At 42.0% G+C, this 21,440-nt stretch overlaps 1 protein-coding gene across 1 annotated transcript in view; it reads left to right on the top strand.

Annotated features, from left to right (window-relative positions):
- Nucleotides 1-18,074, top strand: part of NFX1 (nuclear transcription factor, X-box binding 1) — a 73,576-nt gene extending 55,502 nt beyond the window's left edge. The window contains exons 15-24 of the mRNA XM_039247047.1: nucleotides 1,485-1,564; nucleotides 5,791-6,021; nucleotides 7,077-7,150; nucleotides 7,970-8,071; nucleotides 8,560-8,601; nucleotides 13,688-13,786; nucleotides 14,600-14,666; nucleotides 15,544-15,689; nucleotides 16,427-16,531; nucleotides 17,759-18,074. Coding sequence (XP_039102978.1) covers nucleotides 1,485-1,564; nucleotides 5,791-6,021; nucleotides 7,077-7,150; nucleotides 7,970-8,071; nucleotides 8,560-8,601; nucleotides 13,688-13,786; nucleotides 14,600-14,666; nucleotides 15,544-15,689; nucleotides 16,427-16,531; nucleotides 17,759-17,831 — 1,019 coding nt within the window. The 3' untranslated portion in view covers nucleotides 17,832-18,074. The remainder of the gene's footprint in view (nucleotides 1-1,484; nucleotides 1,565-5,790; nucleotides 6,022-7,076; nucleotides 7,151-7,969; nucleotides 8,072-8,559; nucleotides 8,602-13,687; nucleotides 13,787-14,599; nucleotides 14,667-15,543; nucleotides 15,690-16,426; nucleotides 16,532-17,758) is intronic.
- The last annotated feature ends 3,366 nt before the right edge of the window (nucleotides 18,075-21,440 follow it).

The following is a 21,440-nucleotide window of genomic DNA, read 5'->3' as shown; positions in this document are numbered from 1 at the left end:
TATTCTTGGGCTTTTTACTGGGCAAAATAGATATTTGCATTTTTTTTCCATAAAATAAAAGTGTGATCCTAATTTATTTTAACTGGAATTTTCCCTCTTATTGTAATTTTAATCTCTCTTGTTATGAATCAATATGTTTCTACAATAGAAATTTGTAGTGGTTAAATTTGACAATAAACTATTTGTAAAAAAAAAAAAAAAAAAAGGAAAGAAAGAAATTTGTAGTGGTTAATGGAGTGTGCTGTTATATGAATGGGCCATAACTTAGTCTCATGTTGCTGGACAATTATTTCTAATTCTTCTCTCATAAACTGCTGTAGACATCCAGCCAATAGCTACTTAATACCACCCATTCTCCGTCCAGCTTAGTCACTAGCTTTCCTCTAGGACCATAGTAGGCTCATCATTTCATTTTACCAAGTCTCAGAGGCAAACCTGAAATGACTGAAGTCACCAGATTTGATACTTACAGTAAGCCATATGAGTCAGACTGACAAATAGACAATGGTTTTCAGTTTTTTGAGTATTTTAATAGAGTGAAAGAGAAGTAAATTCCTCATGAAGTAAAACGTCCCTCCTTTCCTGGGGACCTTTGGCAGGCCCTCTCAGTTTAGTTCAGTGTTCACACCAGATGAAGTAAATTCCCAAGCCAATACTCACCCACTCCGTCCTTCACAGTCACTTGCAAATGTCACAGATGAAATCCAAATCCTGGTGGCTAATGTCCATAGTAAGACCTTAACCATTGATTAGGTGTGTTGTTTTAGCCTGCTTTTATTCAGCATTCTTTTAACTTTTCTTGAAAGTCAGTTGTATACCTGCCATGGTATCAGACACAGAGAGAGATTCAGAGGAAGAAAAAAGTAGCCCATGATCTTGAGATTCTTCTCTTCTTCCCAAGAGGAAGAGAATGGTAGTTATATGCACATAACACAACCAACCATTTCGTGAAGATGGGCCAAATAACATGGTAGCAAGCCATCGACATTAGGGAGTGTAAGACAGCTCTGGGCAGGGTATGGTCAGTCAAAGAAGGCTTTGTTGGAGTAGATGAGTTAGAATTAACTGCCTCTTAAAGGCAGCAAGGAAATTGAAAGGAATCAGAGGAATATGTCAGATGGAATGAGCAGCAGAGAGATATCTGAGCTGTGTAAGATAGGGCCGAAAGAATGAGTAGAATGGACAGACCAGGGGCTGTGCTGCAGGAGATGAGTGGAAAAGCTCCCTCCTCTGCTTCTGTGTTTGGTGTGTCTGTCCCACCTTAGTGGGGTTTCTTTTACTTACGCATGCTCACCCTTCAGCACTTTAAAATAAAGCCACTTACCTTTTACTTTCCTATGTCCATTTTAGAAAGTATTCCCAGCTTCTAAACTTAAAAAAGTTCCATGTCCTATGCCATTAAAACATGTATAATAATTTTTTGTGGCTTTATTTAAACGTTATGCCTAATTAGACATAATTCCTAATTTCCTCTCTCTCAACAGTGTATCATTCTTGTCATAGTGAAGAGAAGTGTCCCCCTTGTACTTTCCTAACTCAGAAGTGGTGCATGGGCAAACATGAGGTAAGTTTTCTCTCTCTCCCAAGTATTCATTGTTCCAGCTAGAGATTTATGATTGAATTACTTTTAGGGTTGTTAGTCTTATTGTTTCTCAAAGTAAAAATATACTCCAAGCAGAGGTTTCCTGTTGCCACTTTTTTCTTTTCTTTTTTTTAAATTAAGGTATAATTTGGGGTGCCTTCATGGCTCAGTTGGTTAAGTGACTGACTTCGGCTCAGGTCATGACCTCAGAAAGCACGTGGGTTCAAGCCCCATGTTGGTCTCTGTGCTGAGAGCACCGATCCTACTTCAGATTCTCTTTATCCCTCTCTCTGCCCCTCCCCTACTCATGTGCTCTCTGTCTCTCCCCCTCCCTCCCTCCCTCCCTCTCTCTCAAAAATAATAAAATAGGGGCACCTGGGTGGCTCAGTCGGTCAAGCGTCTGACTTTGGCTCAGGTCATCATCTCACGGTTCGTGGGTTCGAGCCCTGCGTCAGGCTCAGTGCTGACAGCTCAGAGCCTGGAGCCTGTTTCAGATTCTGTATCTCCCTCTCTCTCTGATCGTCCCATGCTCACACTGTCTCTCTCTCTCTCTCTCAGAAATAAATAACACCTTAAAAAAATTTTTTTAATAAATAAAATAAACATTATAATTAAATAATTAAGGTATAATTTGCTTAAAATAAAAGTTTACCCTTTTAAGTGTACAGGTCCTTGAGCTTTGCAAAAACATTCAATCAGTCATGTAACTGCTCCCATAATCAAGATGTAGAATAGTTCATTCACCCCCAAATATTCCTTCATGCCCCCCTTTTTTTTTGAAATTTATTTATGATATCTACACCCAATGTGGGGCTTGAACTCATGACCTTGAGATCAAGAGTCACATACTCTACTGATTGAGCCAGCTAGGCACCCCTCCTTCAATGCCTCTCTATAGTTATTTTGCCCTCTATCTCCAGGCCTCAGCAGTCAATGATCTATTATCTGTCCCAGCAGTTTTGCCTTTTCCAAAATGTCACATAAGTGAAGTCATACAATAGGTACTATATTGAGTCTCTTTTGCTTTGATTTTTACTCTGGTTGCAATTAACTTAAACTCAGTCAATTGGCCTTGAGAACATGGGCTGTGTTTCAGAGACAACTTCTAGGTTCACCAGCATGGGAAAGGCTGCTAGCCTGCATAAAGGTGTTATATTAAGAGCATCCCAAGAGTGGTGGTGTCTCTCCACTAGCTGCCACTCTTCCTTCCTCTGTGTCCTGTGCAGCTTCCTATCCTGGCCACTAGGTCAAGACATCTTCCTCCAGGCTCACCTGTACCTCTGCAATGCCATTACAATGAAGGATATTCATCCTCATTCTCAACTTGTAAGCTCATATGGCACCATTAACTATAGATCCTTTGAAACACTTTTTTTTTTAATTTTTTTTTATAGTTTATTTATTTTTGAGACAGAGACAGAGCATGAGTGGGGGAGGGACGGAGAGAGAGGGATACACAGAATTCGAAACAGGCTCCAGGCTCTGAGCTGCCAGCACAGAACCTGATGCGGGGCTCAAACCCACAAACTGCCATATCATGACCTGAGCCAAAGTCAGACGCTCAACCGACTGAGCACCCAGGCGCCCCTTTAAACACTTTTAAAAATTCTTTATTTTAAAAACTGTATATTCATTGTAAACAATTAAGAACATACATTCTGCAACCCAGAAATAAATACTCTTCACATTCTTGTGTATAGACTATAAGGCATATGTGATACACACTTTATCATACTCTTAAGATTATACTATTGTGTAATATGCCTTTTATTTCATAACACATTAAACAATGATTTTGGAAACTCTTGACATCTATGACAACATGCTTTCAGTATCTTCATCTTGATGGACATATTTTTCTTCACTTATTTCCTGTGGGTGGTTCTCAAGTCATTTGTCTTTATTAGTATTTATTCTTCCTCTATAAATCTGATTTCCTCTGAGAGTAACGATTCTAAGATATCCATGTATCATCTTTGTGTTGATGGTTTATTTGGACTTCATTCAACAAATATTTTTTTACATACCTACTGTGTGCTAGGTAACAGGCTAAATTCATGTGGTTCGGAAGAGAACAGGAGAGTCATGATTGCTGCCTTCGTGGAGCTTTTACTCTGGGGCAGGAGGCAAGCATTTAAACAGTGCAATAACAGTTTAAACAGTGCAGTAGCAGGGGAAGTACAAAGTACTGAGCTGGATCAAAGGAGCTTCCACCCAAAGAAGGTGCTTGTAGAGGAAGTAACTTCTAAAGGATAATGAGACAGTAGGCAAGTAATGAGGGGAGGGGAAACAGGACACACTGTGTGCAAATCCTAGTAGTAGTGTAGGTAAGTTTTTAATGATTGGGAACTACATTCTACCAAAGTTCTTCTAAAGCAGTTTTTATGTTTATTTTTTATGTTTGTTTATTTAGAGAGAGCATGCATGTGAGCAGAGGATAGGCAGAGAGAGAATCCCAAGCAGGCTCCCTGCTGTCAGAGAAGAGCCTGACACAGGGCTTAATCTCACAAACCATGAGATCATGACCTATGCCAAAATCAAGACATTTAACTGACTGAGCCGCCCACATACCACTCTAAAGCAATTCTAAAGCAATTAGAAGCGTTTGTGTACTAGACTTTGGAGGCCTTTTCAAGAGTAAAAGTTAGATGCCACTAGAGTCAAAGTATATTCTTCATTTTTTTTTTTTTAATTTTTTTTTTTAATGTTTTATTTATTTCTAGGAGAGAGAGAGACAGTGTGAGCAGGGGAGGGTCAGAGAGAGAGGGAGTTCACAGACTGAAACAGGCTCCAGGCTCTGAGCTGGCAGTCAGCACAGAGCCTGACGCGGGGCCCGAACCCACGAACCGCGAGATCATGACCTAAGCGAAAGTCGGACGCTTAACCGACTAAGCCACCCAGGCGCCCCTTCCTTTTGAGTGTTCTCAAGAGAATTTAAGTCAATATATAAGAGTAAACTTTGTTCCCACTGGAATAAAATTCCAGCATTTTTTTCCAGGAGTAAGGAATTATGAAAGAAGGTGATTTCTAAAAATTAAGATTGGGGTTTCATGGCCTGTTGCCCTTTAAATTTTTTTTTTTTTTTTTTTAAGAGGGAGAGAGAGTGCTTGAGCTGAGGAGAGGGGCAGAGGGAGAGAGAGAGAAAGGGAATCTTAAGCAGATTCCACACTCAGCACAGAGCCTGTCGTGGGGCTTGGGACCATGACCCAAGCCAAAATCAACAGTCAGACACCCAGCCAACTAAGCCACCCAGAGTCTCCCCCTCTCCCATTTATTTACTTACTTATTTATTTATTTATTTATGGGAGAGCGCAAGCAGGAGAAGGTCAAGGGTTGGAGGAACAGAACGGAGGATCTGAAGTAGGCTCTGCACTGATAGGCTGACAGCCACATGCCTGATGTGGGGCTCAAACTCACAAACTGCAAGATCATGACCTGAACTGAAGTCAGACACACAGCCAAATAAGCCACTCAGGCGCCCACCTTTTAATTTTTTTTTTAATTTTTAAAATTTATTTTGAGAGAGAGAATTACCAGGGAAGGGTCAGAGGAAGAGGGAAGGACAAAGAATCCCAAGTGGACTCTGCATTGTCAGCATGGAGCCTGATGCGGGGGTCGAGTCCACGAATGACGAGATCATGACCCGAGCCAAAGTTGGATGCTTAATTGACTGAACCACCCAGGCACCCCTGCCTCTTTAATTTTTTAAATGATAAAGCTACCTAAAGCTAAAGAGACCATGAGTTGGGAGATGTGAGGGGAGTTGATTATTTGATTATTTAATTATTTTTGTGAAACAGCCCTGCCAGCAGTCTTAAAACCATGGGCCAAGGGTGTCCTCCAACTCTCAGTGCCCTAAGCTGTTTGTAAAGGGAGGAAAAAATCATCTGATCCTCCTAGTTGGTCAGAGCATTTCAAATACTCCCTAAGTTACCTGGTTTCATGTCCTTATTACCCACCCTGGGAAGCGTATATCTTAAGTCACACTTGATTGCTAGCACAAATTCTTTTGGATCATAACAAGGATTATTGAATAAGTTCCAGATTTGTTTATTTTCAAGTAAATTATTTTCAGATTTTGAAAATCAGCCTAATTTTTTCCAGATAAAAATAACTTTTTGAAAATTCAGAAATGTTTGAATAGAAAGTTAAAAGTCACCCTACATCCCACAAGGATATAAGAATCTGGCTACTTCTATCTCTCCTAGTTACGAAGCAACATCCCTTGTCACCTGGCTGATATCTCTTGCGGATTACCCTGCAGTGCCATGCTACCATGTGGAATGCATAAGTGTCAGAGACTCTGTCACAAAGGAGAGTGTCTTGTGGATGAGGCCTGCAAGCAGCCCTGCAGCACCCCTAGAGCTGACTGTGGCCACCCGTGTATGGCACCCTGCCACCCCAGCTCACCCTGCCCCACGACTGCTTGTAAAGCCAAGGTGAGTATTCCTGGCTCCAGATAGGGCATTGACTATGTTGTGGGGGTGCTCGTATGTCCAGAGCTGAGGCTCCCAGGCACATAGTCTAATCAGAGATCATTGGTTGCAAGGAACTGCAGGCTAAGGTGGAGCAAGAAAAAGGTGGGGTACATTGTACAGATTCCTGTCTGCTCAGCTTGACCACAGTCTGTCTCTCTCCCTTAGAGCAAATTCTTAAGAGAGACTAATTGCCCACTCCATTTATTCAATAAATATATGTGTCTGTATTGTACAAGACGTCTTGCTAGGTGCTAGGGCTCTACCAGTGAACAGGAGACACGTGATCCTTTCAGTTAGATGGGACAGATACTAATTACTCAGATACTGAATTATGACTGTGGTGAATAAGAGGTTACACCCTTGTAGAAGGTGCTTTGAGTGCATGTGAGTGGGCGACTTTAGCCTGGTCTGAGGGATCTAAGCAGGACCTCCCTGAGGAGGTGAAACCAAACGGTGGACCTGATTAGGCCTTGGATGGTCCTGGGTTAGGTTCAGTGGTAAAAGCTTCATTTTAGGCCTGACCCTTCAGGTGGGATTAAGGATAGGAGTAGTTCCCATAAAGGGTCACTGTAAGGTGAACGGTTCTTTCCTTGTGTGTCAACTTCCACATTGTCTATTTGCATGCATGGTTAGCTTCCTCCATCGTGAAGGTAATTCACTCACTGTCTATATCCTCTGCCATGGTTTGATTTGAGAGAGACTTTAAAAGTATGAAACCTGCGGGGCGCCCAGGTGGCTTAGTCGGTTAAGCGACTTTCGCTCAGGTCATGATCTCGCAGTTCGTGGGTTCGAGCCCCACGTCAGGCTCTGTGCTAACTGCCAGCTCAGAGCCTGGAGCCTGTTTCAGAGTCTGTGACTCCCTCTCTCTCTGACCCTCCCCTGCTCATGCTGTCTCTCTCTCTCTCTCTCCCCCCTAGAAATAAATAAAACATTAAAAAAAAAAAAAAAAGTATGAAACCTGCCTATTCACATGGTTTCTGTATGCTGAAAGTTGCTCCATGTTAATCTTATTTCAGATAGAGCTACAGTGTGAATGTGGACGAAGAAAAGAGATGATGATTTGCTCTGAAGCATCCAGTACTTATCAAAGGTTGGTGCTGCTCAAATGTTAACAGTGGTGGATCTCAGTATACAGAGAGTATATATGTGTATATGTGTGTTTATTGTAGAATCCTTGCAACTTCTGTTGTGGAAAGTTGTTTAAATAAATTTTCCTCAGTCTAGTTTTTATGGTTCAAAGAAAAAGTACTGCTCTGTGTCCCTTTCCTTCCTTAACTTTCATTTGTAAAATAACCTTTTTATTTTTCTCCTCTTTCTTCCTCTTTCTCTCCCTTCTGGTCTTGTTATACCCTGAGATCAGAAGGGATGATGTCCTGAAGTTACGTGAATTGCTTTAATGTCCCACCACTTGTGGTGGCATAGCCAGGACCAAGTCCTGTGCTCCTCCCCTGTAGAGGGGGTTTCTGACTGTTCTGTGAATTGTCTTTGCAGCCTCCTGAAATCCTAGGACCAGGTGGTCATAAAGGGATCTGAGTAAGGTGAAGGTGTTAGGGATGTGTGTGTGTCTCCGATTAGGTGCAGAGATGTGTCATAGAGGATTTTTGGAGTATAAAGACATCAAAGTGGCTTTGACAATAGTGGGTTTTGAATGCTGACTGAATGCCAGCCATTGGCCTGGATATTTAGGGACGATTAAATAGACTATCTCATTGCTTCCTGTAGAGCTGCTTATAATCTGATCGAGGAGATATGACATAAATGTGTGGGTAGTTCATAATAGATGGGTTTCCAAGGCCACATGAATTGTCCAGTGGTAGATTTGACTTGAAGGAAGTCTTCTCTGTACCTAGTATTAGGACATTCCTGTGAAACTGCAGTGCCTTTTCTTCCCTTTCTTTTTTTACTTCAGAATAGCTGCTATTTCCATGGCCTCTAAAATAACAGACATGCAGCTTGGAGATTCGGTGGAAATCAGCAAGTTAATTACTAAGAAGGAAATTCACCAAGCCAGGTATTTTTTTAGATGTATATCTTCTGTTAGAATTAATTTCCAAAGGGTAGGAACCATTCATTTATCTCAGTCCCCCACAGTGAACCCTTGCACACACAGTAGGTGTTCTAACAGATCATACTGGCTCCAATCCAGCGAATCTTATTCAGGATATAGCTATGACCAGAGGAGACTTTTACAGGCCTCTCTTCAAACAGTAGATAGGGGAAGCAGAGACCTAGATGTGTCCAGACCAACCCACAGAGAACAGAGAAGGAGGTGGCACTGTGAGAGGGTCATTGGAAACATTTTGGTGACACTTTGAGGCCCTTCTGAGAACTCCTAGATTGCTGTAACCCAGAGGTCCACTCATGTGTCCTTGAGAGGAACCTCATGTAGCCATGTTTTGGCCAGAATCTGCTCTGTTTCCAGGTTGAATAAGAACTTATTGTTGGGCAGAAGCTGTGAAATCTGTGCCCTGACTTTATATTTTTCATTTGTTTCTCAAGGCTGGAGTGTGATGAGGAGTGTTTAGCCTTGGAAAGGAAAAAGTAAGTCATTTCAACTGCTGTTTATCTTCTTGTCCTTGAGCTCTCGTGAAGTTAGTGGGAGGGAGCAACTGTTGAAGCATTCATTCAGCACCTGCTCTGAGTCTTTTGCTGCTCTTAGAGAGCAAGAGAAATTCAGTCATCAAGAATTGTAATGTCTGAGGATAAACCACTCAGGTGATTTTAGCACATTTCCGAAACATGAGCTTATTGGTTTTGGGCATGGTGTAAACATCACATGCTACAGCATACTTATTCACTGACTGCAGTCTTCCTGATTCCAGTGGAGATAAGAGGCTTAAAATTTTTTTTAATGACCTTTTATGTTGAAGTATAACATACATATAGATCAGAAGTGTACAGATTAGTGAGTCAGCACAAAGTAAATACAGTGGTGTAATCCACACCCAGGTCAAGAAATAGAAAAATTACCAGAACACTTTCATATCCTTCATAAAGATAAACATCTATCCTGACTTCTAACACTTTAGATTAGTTTTGCCTGTTTTTTAACTTTATATAAATAGTGAAATCTTGTAGTTTGTATTATTTTTGTCTGGCTTCTTTTATTACATTTGTGATATTCATCCTGTTGTTGCATATACCAGTACTTGGTTCATTTGCATTCCTGAATATTTTAAGGCATTTATTTTAATAATATTTCTTAATGTATATTAAGATATTATAATTTATCATTCAACCATTAATAGGTATGTGTGTGGTTATCAGTATTGGACTATTACAAATAATGCTCTGTTTATGGGGCACCTGGGTGGCTCAGTTGGTTGGGAGTCTTTTAATTTTGGCTCAGGTCATGATCTCATGGTTTGTGGGTTCAAGCCTCACATTGGGCTCTGTGCTGACAGCTCAGAGCCTGGAGCCTGCTTTTAATTCTGTTGTCTCCCTCTCTCTGCCCCTCCTGTGCTTGCGCTCTCTCAAAAGTAAATAAACATTTAAAATTTAAAAAATTAATAATTCTCTGTTGAGAACATGCATATATTTCTTATGCAATGTATACATACTCATTTCTGTTACTTACAAACTTAGGAGTAGAATTACTGATTGATAGTTAATAGTATTTTCATATCTGTTCAGCATTAGTCAGTTCTCCGCAGCAGTATCCAAAATAGTTGTACCACATTACACTCCCAGCAGCAGGGTAATAGTTCCCCATTGCTCTACTTTTTTCTTCTTTTTTTCTCTACATTTTTATTAGCACTTAGAATTGTTGATCTTTTTAATTTTAATCTATTCTTATGAATTTGTAACTGGATGTCATTGAGCTTTTAGTTTATATTTCTCTGATGACTAGTGAGGTTGAATGCTTTTTATAAGTTTATCAGCAATTTGGATATCCCCTTTTGTAAAGCCTCTTCAAGTCTTTTATTTTGTAATTGTATTGTCCTTTTCATATTTGTTAGTAGGAATTCTTTATATATTTTGGATGTGAACCCTTTCTTGGTTTTCAGTATTGCATTTCCTGCACTTAGTGCCTTCAGTTTTCACTCTCTAATGGTATCTTTTGATAAGCAGAAGTTTCTGATTTTAATGTAGTCTAGTTTATCAGTCTTCTCCTTATATACTAATATTTTTTATGTCCTATTTAAGAAGTATTTGTCTATCTTGGTCATGATGATACTCTTTTTTTTTTTTTTTTTTTAATATTTATTTATTTTTGAGACAGAGAGACAGAGCACAAGCAAGGAGGGGCAGAGAGAAAGGGAGACAAAGAACTGGAAGCAAGTTCCAGGCTCTGAGCTGTCAGCACAGAGCCTGATGTGGGGCTTGAACTCAGGAACCACAAAATCATGACCTGAGCCGAATTCAGACGCTTAACCAACTGAGCCACCCAGGCACCCCTGGACTGATTTCTTTTTGAACATGGTTTAAGGAGAGTTCACAATTCAGGTTTTTTCCATGTGAATATTTATGCGACCAGTACTATTATCAAGATGTCAGGGAACCTGGGTGACTCAGTCAGTTAAGTCTCCGGCTTCGGCTCAGGTCATGATCTCGCAGTTCGTAGGTTCAAGCCCTGCATTGGGCTTTGTGCTGAAAGCTAGCTCAGAGCCTGGAGCCTGCTTCAGATTCTGTGTCTCTCTCTCTCTCTCTGACCCTCCCCTGCTCGCACTCTCTCTCTCTCTCAGAAATAAGTAAAAAACACTAAAAAAAATTTTTTTTTAAAAAGGTGCCATTTCCCCCAGTTTCTCTAATGCTTCCTTTGTCTTAAATCAGGTATTCATATTATGTGCGGGTCTATTTCTGACTTCATTCTGTTTCATCACAGTAGTATCACACTCTCTTAATTGTACCTTTATAACAATAAAGGTCTTAATATCTGATGGTTTATCTCTTCAAGCATGGTTCTTCAAGATTAACTTGATCTTCTTGGGTATTTGCATTTTCATTTAAACTTTAGAGTTAGCTTATCAATATCTGCTTAAAAATCTAAGATTTTGATTGAATTGGTGTTCAATTTATAGATCAATTCGGGGAGATATGACATTTTTATAATATTGAGTCTTCTAATCCATGAACAAGGTATACCTTCCATTTATTCCTGTCTTTGATTTCTCTCAGTGATACTATAGTTTTCTATATATAGATTTTGTACATCTTTTGGTAGATTTGTCCCTTGCTGTTTTATGGTTTTGCTGTTTTTTTGAGTGGCAACTTTTTTAATCACATTTTTTTTTTGCTCAGCCACTGCCTTTCCTCTCCCCTCCTGTATCACTTTAAAAGTGTTATTTTCTAATAAAGCAGAACAAAATAAATTTAATTTTCTAATTGCTTTTGCTGGTATATAGGAATATAATTGGTGTTTGTTGACCTGTATTTGCAGACTTGCTAAATTCACTTATTTCTTATTTCATGTCCTTTTCTAATAATAGTAGTTTTATTTCTTTCCAATTCTTATCTGTTTTCTTTTTCTTGCCTTATTACACTAGCTAGAGCCTCCAGTGTTGAATAGAAGGTGGTGATAATAGGTATTCCTGACACCAGACAGCTTTAAATATTTCACCACTAACTACGTTTTCTGTTAATTTGAGAATACTCTTTATCAGATTAGGAGGCATTTGCCTGCCAGACTTCTTGGTTCTAACATAGATTGGTTAAAACGTATAGCCCTGTAAAAATGTTAACAATTGGAGAATTTAAGTGAACAATACACAGTCCCCAACTTAGAATAATTTGACTTACAGTTTCCAACTTCACAGTGGTGCAAAAGCAATTCACATTTAGTAGAAACCATACTTCAGATTTTGAATTTTGATCTTTCCTCAGCCTAGCAATATGCAGTATAATGCTCTCTTCTGACACTGGGTAGCGGCAACAAGCTGCAGCTCCCGGGCGGCCATCCAGTCACGAGGGTCAGCAACCAGCACACTCACAACCATTCTGTTTGTCACTGTCAGTACACTATTCAGTAAATTCCATGACATAGTCAACACTTTATTGTAAAATAGGCTTTGTGTTAGGTAATTTTGCCCAGCTGTAGGCTAATGTAAGCGTTCTGAGCACATTTTAAGGTAGACTAGGCCAAGCTATGATATTTGATAGGTTAGATGTATTAAATGCATTTTTGACTTATAATATTTTGAAGTTATGACGGTTTTATCATTGTAATATTCTTGTTACTTTGTTTGAATATTTCTCAAAATAAATAGTTAAACAAAACCAGACAAATGCAGGCAAAGTATAATCCTATTTTATCTTGAAGTTTGACTTTCCAATACTGTTTTTTTTTTTTTAACATTTATTCATTTTTGAGAGAGAGACAGAGTGTGAGTAGGGGAGGGGCAGAGAGAAAGGGAGACACAGAATTGGAAGCAGGCTCCAGGCTCTGAGCTGTCAGCACAGAGCCCAGTGTGGGGCTCGAACCCACGAGCGGCGAGATCATGACCTGAGCCAAAGTCGGACACTTAACTGAGCCACTCAGGCGCTCCTAATGTTTTGTTTTGTTTTGTTTTGTTTTTCTTAAGTTTATTTTTGAGAGAGAGGGAGAGTGAGCAAGTATGAGGGACGCCTGGGTGGCTCAGTCGGTTAAGCATCCGATTTCGGCTAAGGTCATGATCTCACGGTTCATGGGTTCAAGCCCTGCGTCGGACTCTGTGCTGACAGCTAGTTCAGAGCGTAGGGCCTGTTTCAGATTCTGTGTCTCCCTCTCTCTATGACCCTCCCTTGCTCATGCTGTCTCTCTCTCTCTCTCTCAAAAATAAATAAAACATAAAAAAAAAAAGTATGAGTGGGGGAGGGGCAAAGAGAGAGGGAGAGAGAATCCCAAGCAGACTCTGTGCTTTACATCCACCATGGGGCTCAAACTTACAACCCCGAGATCAAGAGTCACATGCTCCCCCAACTGAGCCAGTCAGGGTGCCCCAGGTGCGTAGTTTTAAATACACTAATTGCAGCTACTTAAAGAGAAAAAAAAAATCTGAAAGAAAGTGTATTAAAATGCAATATTTGTGTTGTTAATGGAATTCTTCCCTTTATTTTCCAAATTTTCGATAAGATAATACTAATTTTAGTCATTACATGTCTAGTTAATGTGTCTGATGTTTAGGTGAAATCTCAGAGGCAGTCATTCCCCTTTTCATCCCTGATAACCCACGCTGCCAGCGTCAGCCAGGTGGTTGGCTCAGACCCATGTAGATCTGTCTTGTTTATGTTCTTCTAGGGAGACAAAATCATATCTTGTCCCAAGTTGTTGTTATTCCTTCCTTAATAATTGGCTTTACTGAGCCTGGGTGGCTCAATTGGTTAAGTGTCAAACTTTGGCTCAGGTCATGATCTCACGGTTTGTGGGTTCAGGCCCCACGTCAGGCTCTGTGCTGACAGGCAAAGTCTGGAGCCTGCTTTGGATTCTGTGTTTCTCTCTCTGCCCCTCCCCAACTCATGCTCTATCTCTCTGTCTCTCAAAAATAAATAAACAATTAAAAATTTTTTTTAATAAAAAATAATTGGGTTTACCGAAATGACATCATTAACATATAAAGAAGTTAGGACTTGGTGGGCACTTTGTGTTACTATAAGAAGTTTTCTTCTCCTTCCTTTCCTTTTATTTACTTATATCTCTCTTAACTTTCAGGAGATTAGCAGAAGCATTTCATATCAGCGAGGATTCCGATCCTTTCAATATACGTTCTTCAGGGTCAAAATTCAGTGACAGTTTAAAAGAAGATGCCAGGTATGTATGTAACTTGGTACCAACTTTCTTAATTATGGCTTACAAGACTCTTTGGTCTTTATTTTTTTTAACATTCATTTTTGAGAGAGACAGAGTGTAAGTGGGGGAGGAGCAGAAAGAGAGAAGGAGACACAGAATCCAAAGCAGGCTCCAGGCTCTGAGCTGTCAACACAGCCCAATGTGGGGCTTGAACTCACGAACAGTGAGATGATGACCTTAGCCAAAGTCGGACACTTAACCAACTGAGCCACCCAGGCACCCCAAGACTGTTTGGTCTTTTAAGATGTAATAATTAATATGTACTCTTCTGTGATTGAGCCAGTTAAAGTTTATATATCTATTATAAGAGATTATATGATGTTTAATAAAAATCCTTTTCTTGGTTTCTCAAAATTTTCCTCTTGAAGAATTGAGCATGGGGTTTAGGGGTGTGTGTGTGCGTGTGTGTGTGTGTGTAGGGGGGAGAGAGAGAACCCTGTGGTAGAAGTGTGGGCCTCCCTAGGGCTTGACTAGCCTGAATTCCACTTCTGGCCCCCTCACTTGTGTCCTCACTTGGGCAGTAATAGCTCTTATTTTCCTCCTATCTCCTGGCCCTCCAGAATGCTCTTTCTCCTTCCATCTTCTCCTTTCTCATATTTGTTTTCTCTTTTTCTTTTCCTTTGTTCAGTCACAGTCAATCTCTGTTATCTGACCTCTGCCATTTTTCTGCCCATGTTGTTCATTGTCTGCAGTTTACGGACAGAGAGGGTGGGTGGAAGGGATTCTCAGAAGAGTAGGACAGATGAAATTAACTGTGGTGATTTCTCATTTCAGGAAGGACTTAAAGTTTGTCAGTGACATTGAGAAAGAAATGGAAGCGCTTGTGGAAGCCGTGAATAAGGTTGAAGTCAAAACATCCAACTGGACATGTCTCCAAGGCCAGCTTGATTAAAAAAAAAACCCAAGTCCTAGAAACACCATCAGTATAGAGTAGTTTTAAGAAAAAGTCACAATTTCTTAACAATCGTTATCTTTCCCAAAATCCTAGCCATTATGACATCCATGGAAGCCTTGTCCTGGGTCAAAAAAGATCTCAATCTTTCAATCAAGTTCATTATAAATAAAAAAATCTTAGTTTAGTGCCTAAGATTGAGTGAAGAAACTCTGGACAACCGGAGGCATTCTGTAGTGATGGTTGAATGACTGTGTGGGATACTTAGGAAGACATGATATCTGAAGGGCTATTATATGATAGGTCACACTGATTCTTTATTACCCCCAAGGCAGTGCAGAAACCCTTGGGTAAAAATGAAAAGTTGAATGACTAGAGCTAAAGAGTAATGGGATAGATTCCCACTCAAGAGAGTGAAGCTGTTGTTCTGGAGGTACCTTTAAGGGAAAAAGACTTTAATTTAGTCAGAAGCAGCCTATCCCATGGTGACTCCCTCTTTATTTGCAGACTGTGAGTGAGGACAAGATACCTATATTAGTTCCACATCTAATGGAGAGGAATTTCCTTCCTACCACCAGCCCCTCCCTTTCTTCCCTTCCTCCCTACTGTTCCCAGTTCCCAGCAGGACACTAACATGATGAAGAAAATGGAATCATTGTTCCTCTCCTAACTAGGAAACCTGCACAAGTGTATTTCTCTGCTAGTGTGTCTGTATCTGGATGCTCATGATTTTTAGTGTAAAACATTTTTATAAGAAATGAAATTGTCTTGTTTTAGGTCTTTATTTAGTCATTTTATCAATCAAACATCTTTACCCTCAATACAGGGAAAGAATAGTAAGAAGAGCCACTGCTTCCCTCCCATGAACAGAGACCACCGACGGATCATCCACGACCTGGCCCAAGTATACGGCCTGGAGAGCGTGAGCTATGACAGTGAACCAAAGCGCAACGTCGTGGTCACTGCAGTCAGGTGGGTTGATCTTGTCATCACAGGAGGAACTGCTCACTGGGGCAGGCTGAACCTCAGAAAGCAGGGTCTGTCGATATTTGCTTTCCTTGCTTCCTCTCTTAGAAGAATAAATAGAAAACTTGCTTCTGGGATAACCATTCTGGCACAATCAAAAAGTTCAATACAAAGATCTGAACCAGAGAGCAAAGCCCATGCCTCAGTCCACAGGACAGACACACCTAAAGACATGCAAGGCTGTTTAATCTGCCCCGATCTATGAGTGACACTGGAGACATCATTTCCTCAAACACAGAGAGCAGACCCTGAGGGCCTGGGTTGGGGGCCTGCCCATCACATCTGTCCCTTTTTCCCTTGTCCTCCTGACGTGATGAAAACAAGATGATAGACTCTGATTCAAGGCATCCCCCCTAAACAGTGTTTGCCATTATAGGAGACTATGGCTCTATTGTGAGCAGGGAAGTGACAGGATCTAGGCTCACTGTCAGAACCTGAGAGAGTAGGAGGGACTTCCAGAAGAAGAAAACTTGTGTATGGGATGACAGGGCAGGTAACAGGCCCAACTGAGGTGAGTGAAAGGGATGAGGGTTAAATGAAGGTGACCATGCCTGAGAGGAGATGGATCACATTGGAGCACTCAGCAGTAGCACAGTGAAAAATCATGACTGGATTTCCAGCAATCTGCCTGTCTCCACAAACACTTCTCACTTTTCAATGCTTTGTGTTCTGACTTTTATCAGAGGGAAATCCATTTGTCCTCCTAACACGCTGATGAGTGTCCTTGAAAGGGAAATGCAGTCACGGCCTCCACCACCAATTCCTCATCACAGACATCAGACAGACAAGTAAGGATCCTTCAGTTGCTTTCCAAAGGGCCTCATCTATTCAGAAACGCCAGCAGGGGCTAAACTTTCCAGCCATTGGCAGCCTCTGAGGCCTGGTCACGGGCAGCTTTGTTCAAATAAGTAAGGTTTGACTGGGATGTCAGATGCATTTGTTCATGCCAGAGGGGTCCCAGGTCTGATGTTTGTAATGCCCACTTCCCCTCTGGGGAAGAGTCACTGGATATAACTTCCATGGTATAGATGGTGACACCAGGAAATGGATTCAGTGTGTCATGGTGGATGATTTAGGAACGACGCATGGTTCACAACAGTTATTCTGCAGATGGATGTGGAATGGTGGTTGCAGTGAAGGTGGGGACTTTAGTGTTTTGCTCTATTGAGCTCCATATAGTTTGTATCATTTTTACGACAAAAACATATACTCATGATTTAAAGAGATAAGAAAACCGCATTGGCAAGCAGCAAGTCTCAGATAGAAGCAGGGAAGAAGAACCATCTCCTTTTCCCTTCCTCTCCTTTGCCAGAAAGGAAGCTGGCTACTTTATTGTGACTGAGGCAGCATTGCTGAAACCCAGTAGACTCCCTAACGCTGTTCTGCCATTCCACACAGAAGCCCTACCAGAACTTCTTATACAGACCTTCTGGGAGGGTGGGAGGGGCAATTTACAAGGTCACCATGAGGGCCATAGCAATCGGTGTTCCTTGGGACTGGACAGGACAGCTAGGTGTTGCCCATTGGGCACAGCCTTGGCAAAGACTGTCTGGGTCATTGTGGCTCCTTGGGACCAGCCCTGCTTCACCCCTGTAAAGCAGGTGGCCTGGATTCCAGTCAGCCCAGCTGCATGTCCACATGGACAGTGGTTTTGGAAATGTGAGGTAGTCTACATGTTATTTCACAGCCGTGTCCAGTGCCTCAACATGTCCAGTACCACCTGAACATGACTGTGTGGAGTCTTTGGCCTGTTTACACCATGCTATCTTTTGTTCCTTTTGTTTGCTTTAATTTTGTATAAAATTTTATTGTGGAAAACTTTTAGAGTAGAGAGACTGTTAATACACTGAACCACTACATGCCCATCACCAAATTGCAACAGTTCCCAACTCATATGGGCCCCACTATCTTATCAGAGCTTTGCAAATGATAAATCAGCTGATCCTTAACTTTCTGAAGACCTCAGTCCACTTCCCCCAAACAAGAAGATTGATCATTCTTTGTTTGCTTTTCAGGAATCCTGGGAGCAGTAATTTACAGAAAATAGCCAAGGAACCAGTAATTGACTACTTTGATGTCCAGGACTGAGAAGATCAAGATGCACTTAGATAAAAGAATGATTAGGTGTGATGGAGACTCATTTGCCAGCAGAAAATCATGCTTGTTCCCAACTGCCTGGTGGACTCACACACAGCCTCACATACTGTCTTGTACTGATACGTCCAAAGCATGAGTGTATCAGAAATCCCCTTGTCCTCTATTCCGTCTGTATAAAGTGTTTTGGTACAGCCAGCCCTCTGAATAGATGGTCACTAGTGATGCAGTCGTGTATTTGCAGAGGCTCCACCATCACTGTCATTGCTCGGAAGACTGGGGAACATTGGGTTTGATTTGGACAAACCAGAATTTTAGCGTGAAACCGGCACTTAGTCATAGACTCAGTTGTCCCAGTTATTCTTCATCCTCCTAAAAATGTCAACTGCACCTCACATTTTGGATTAATCCAAACTGATCACAATCTTTGGAAAGACACAAGTGAACTTCTCAGTCCAAAATACCAAACATTGAGTTGATACACCATATCCAGAATCACACATATTGTGTTAAATCCAGCTATCTTATCTGAGTCTTCTGCCAAAAACTCTCATAGGTCTATCTGGCTAAACTGATCTTTGGGATTCTCAATGCCATCAGTTCTAGACCTAGGAGAGGGGTCAGGGTGCTTTACAGAACTCCATTTCCTAAAATCCGGGGCTGTGGCTCATACCACACCCCTGAGCCTGTCTGGTGACAGTTTAGCTATATCCGCCATGAAGGGAAAGGGCGTGTAGAGCAAGCTCCTCCTGTTGAGTTCACAGTGTGGCATGTGTGTACTGAGCAGTATAGCCCTAATTCCTCTCTGGTTGAGAAAGAGTCTCAGGTGGATTTACCTTTCCTGTGTTGCTTTCTCCCAGGTCTGCAGCAGCTATATTGGCTCTCCTTGTCTCTGAGCTCTGGACTTCTGTTTGAATATTCACAAAAGTGTGTGGACAGTCCAGGGCTTATCCCAGCAGCCCTCTGGAGGCATTCTTGAGTCTCCATTAAGGCAGGTGCATTGACAGTTACATTAGTTTGGCCCTCTCTGGCCTTGGCACCCCTCCAGCTTGGAGGCCAGACTTCCAACAACTTTCTCCAGAGCAAGCCACGAGCCCCAGAGCAACAGAAGATTTCAAAAGTGACGTCACAGAACTGGCACTTAGTTTTCATAGGAAGAGCAGGGTCACCCTTTGGGCCTGACCTAGACAATCTGCCTTGAGAGGCAGCAAGTACAGGAGCAGAAGAAGCAACTGGAGGGAAGAGATGGAAAGCTACAAAACCACCTCTATCTGGACCCACTTAGCACAGGGTCAGTAGCCCCAAACACAACAAGAAGCCCACGAGCACCTGTTACATCTCTGAAGCAGTGGTTCATTGGGTGAGCTGCATATGGAGAGCATCTCAGAATTCAGGAGGCAGGAGACCTGATTTTAGACACCAGCTCTGCCACATAACTTGCTGCTTGGTGGAATGGAGGTATCACCTGCCTTACCAGGGTTGTGGTGAAGATTAAATAAGATACATGGAAGTGCCTGATCTATCATAGGTGCTGGAAGTTTATAAAAATGATACTTGGGGGCTCCTGGCTTTCTCAGTTGGTAGAGCATCTGACTCTTAATCTTGGGGTCATGAGTTCCAGCCCCATGTTGGGTGTAGAGTTTACTTTAAAAAAAAAAAAATACTTGGTATCTGGAAAATATATAAGCTTCTTCCTCCATACTATTAGCCAAGTAAAAAGTATAGAATGCTAAACAGGCCTCTTCTGGTGAATGCTTAAGTCGTACCCCATGCAGCCCTGTGCCGGGGCTGTGGCCTACTGTTTCAGTTAGTAATGCAGCAGGGATCACATCCCTGAACACATATTAATAATGGAATTGTTTGGTCTGGCACAAACAGGTCATTATTCTGTTATTAAAAGTTGGGAGCCATAAGAGGCTCCCGTGACATTGAAGTAGGAATGGGTTAACTTTCGTGCTTGGGAGAAGGGAAACGGGAGGAAGTTTTTGGACTGAGTGTTAAGATGGTAGACTGTCATTTGGAGAAGAGAGGCGTGCCAAGCGAAAGTAAATGGCATGAGACAAGCCCAGGGATGTGGTTTGCGGTGGGGGTGAGGAAGGGTGAGTTGTCCAGAGTGAGCAGTCAGCTGAAAGCACAGGTGATGAGGCTGGAGAGGTAGGAAGAAAGGGATCAGCTGTGGAGAGCCACAAGGAGCCACCGGAGGGTCCTAAGCAGAGAGTGACAGTAAAGGTCCAGATAGGAAATATTTTAGGCTTTGTGAGTCTTATGAGAGTTTCTGTTGCAGCTACCCAGCTCTGCCATTGTGATGTGAAAGTAGCCGCAAACAATACGTAAGTGAATGAGCCTGACTCTGTTCTAGTAACACCTTATTTTATAGACACTGAAATCAGAATTTCATATAATTTTTACCTATCACAAAATAATACTGTTATTTTTTTCCAGCTATTTAAAAATTAGAAACCCATTCTTAGCTCACGAGTTGTACAAAAACAGGCAGCAGGATGGATTTGCCTAAGGACCTTAGTTTGCCCACACTCTGTTCTAGAGCAGTGTCTCAGGCAGTGTGTAGAGAAGGGATTGGAAGTTTAACTTTGAGGCAAGAGGCCCAGCCAAAATCTATAGGAGTTATCCACGTGAGATGAGGATGCTGGGGGATGGTGCTGCAAAGGGAAGAGATTCAGGAGGTCAGATAGGATGCTGGGGGTCAGCAGGGAGCTAGTGCCCCTCAGATCACCAAAGGGACCCCTGACCACCGCAGCAAAGGGAAGCTGCTTCTTATGAGTTTGGTGGATTCTCCACTGAGCAGCAGCCTTGGTCGTGAGCATAGACTAAATCCTGTGGGCACCACGACCCCATACCATTGCTCCCTTAGAATCTGGTGATCTCATTCCTCCCCCTTCCAGCCCTACCCTCTCCTTCAGCAAGAGATTCTTTATGGGGCCAGAGCTTTTCAGAGACCCAAGTTCTTATCTCTGGAATTCCTTCTGGCTTATCTGGCAGGGCTGGCTCCTTTCAGCAGTGGTGACTGCCTGATGTGCAGTGGGAGGTTTGTATCCCGGATTGGAGATGAAAGCAGCCCTCCTGATTGCAGGGTCTGTGTGAAGCAGCTCTGGATCCTGTCCCAGACAGGCCAGAAAGCAGACCAGGGGAGGGGAAGAAGGAATGTCCGTATGTAAGAGGTTCAGAATCTCAAACAGTGGGCCCTGTGATTTAGGTTTGGGAGGTGAGGGGGAGGCTGCATGGTGTCAGCCTTCTTGCTTCATGCCTGAAAGCCTAGGGACCTTGTTCTCTTAATAAGAACAAGTGTGCCTTCCCTTCTAAAATTAGGGAATTCCTGGCCACATTCCCAGACCTGCCTACCTTATCTGTCCCCTCCTATGTCCTGCCATACCCATTGAGAAATTTCTCCCTCCCAAGTTCTCTACGTGGCCTCAGCACAGATGTCCTTTACTATATCTCTCATGGCCTTTTAGAGCTCACAAATCTCCAGGGAAAGCTCTAAGCTAGCCTAACTCCTCAGTCTACAAAGGCCTACCTCAGAGGGGAAAGGCTCTCTGTGTCACAATGTGAGCCAGGCCGAGACTGTAATTCAGGCTTTGGGTT

Source organism: Hyaena hyaena, unplaced genomic scaffold (assembly GCF_003009895.1).
Source record: "Hyaena hyaena isolate Hyena2069 unplaced genomic scaffold, ASM300989v1 scaffold_289, whole genome shotgun sequence".
In the NCBI taxonomy this organism is placed as follows: domain Eukaryota; kingdom Metazoa; phylum Chordata; class Mammalia; order Carnivora; family Hyaenidae; genus Hyaena; species Hyaena hyaena.
This window is presented reverse-complemented; position numbering and strand designations above follow the sequence as displayed.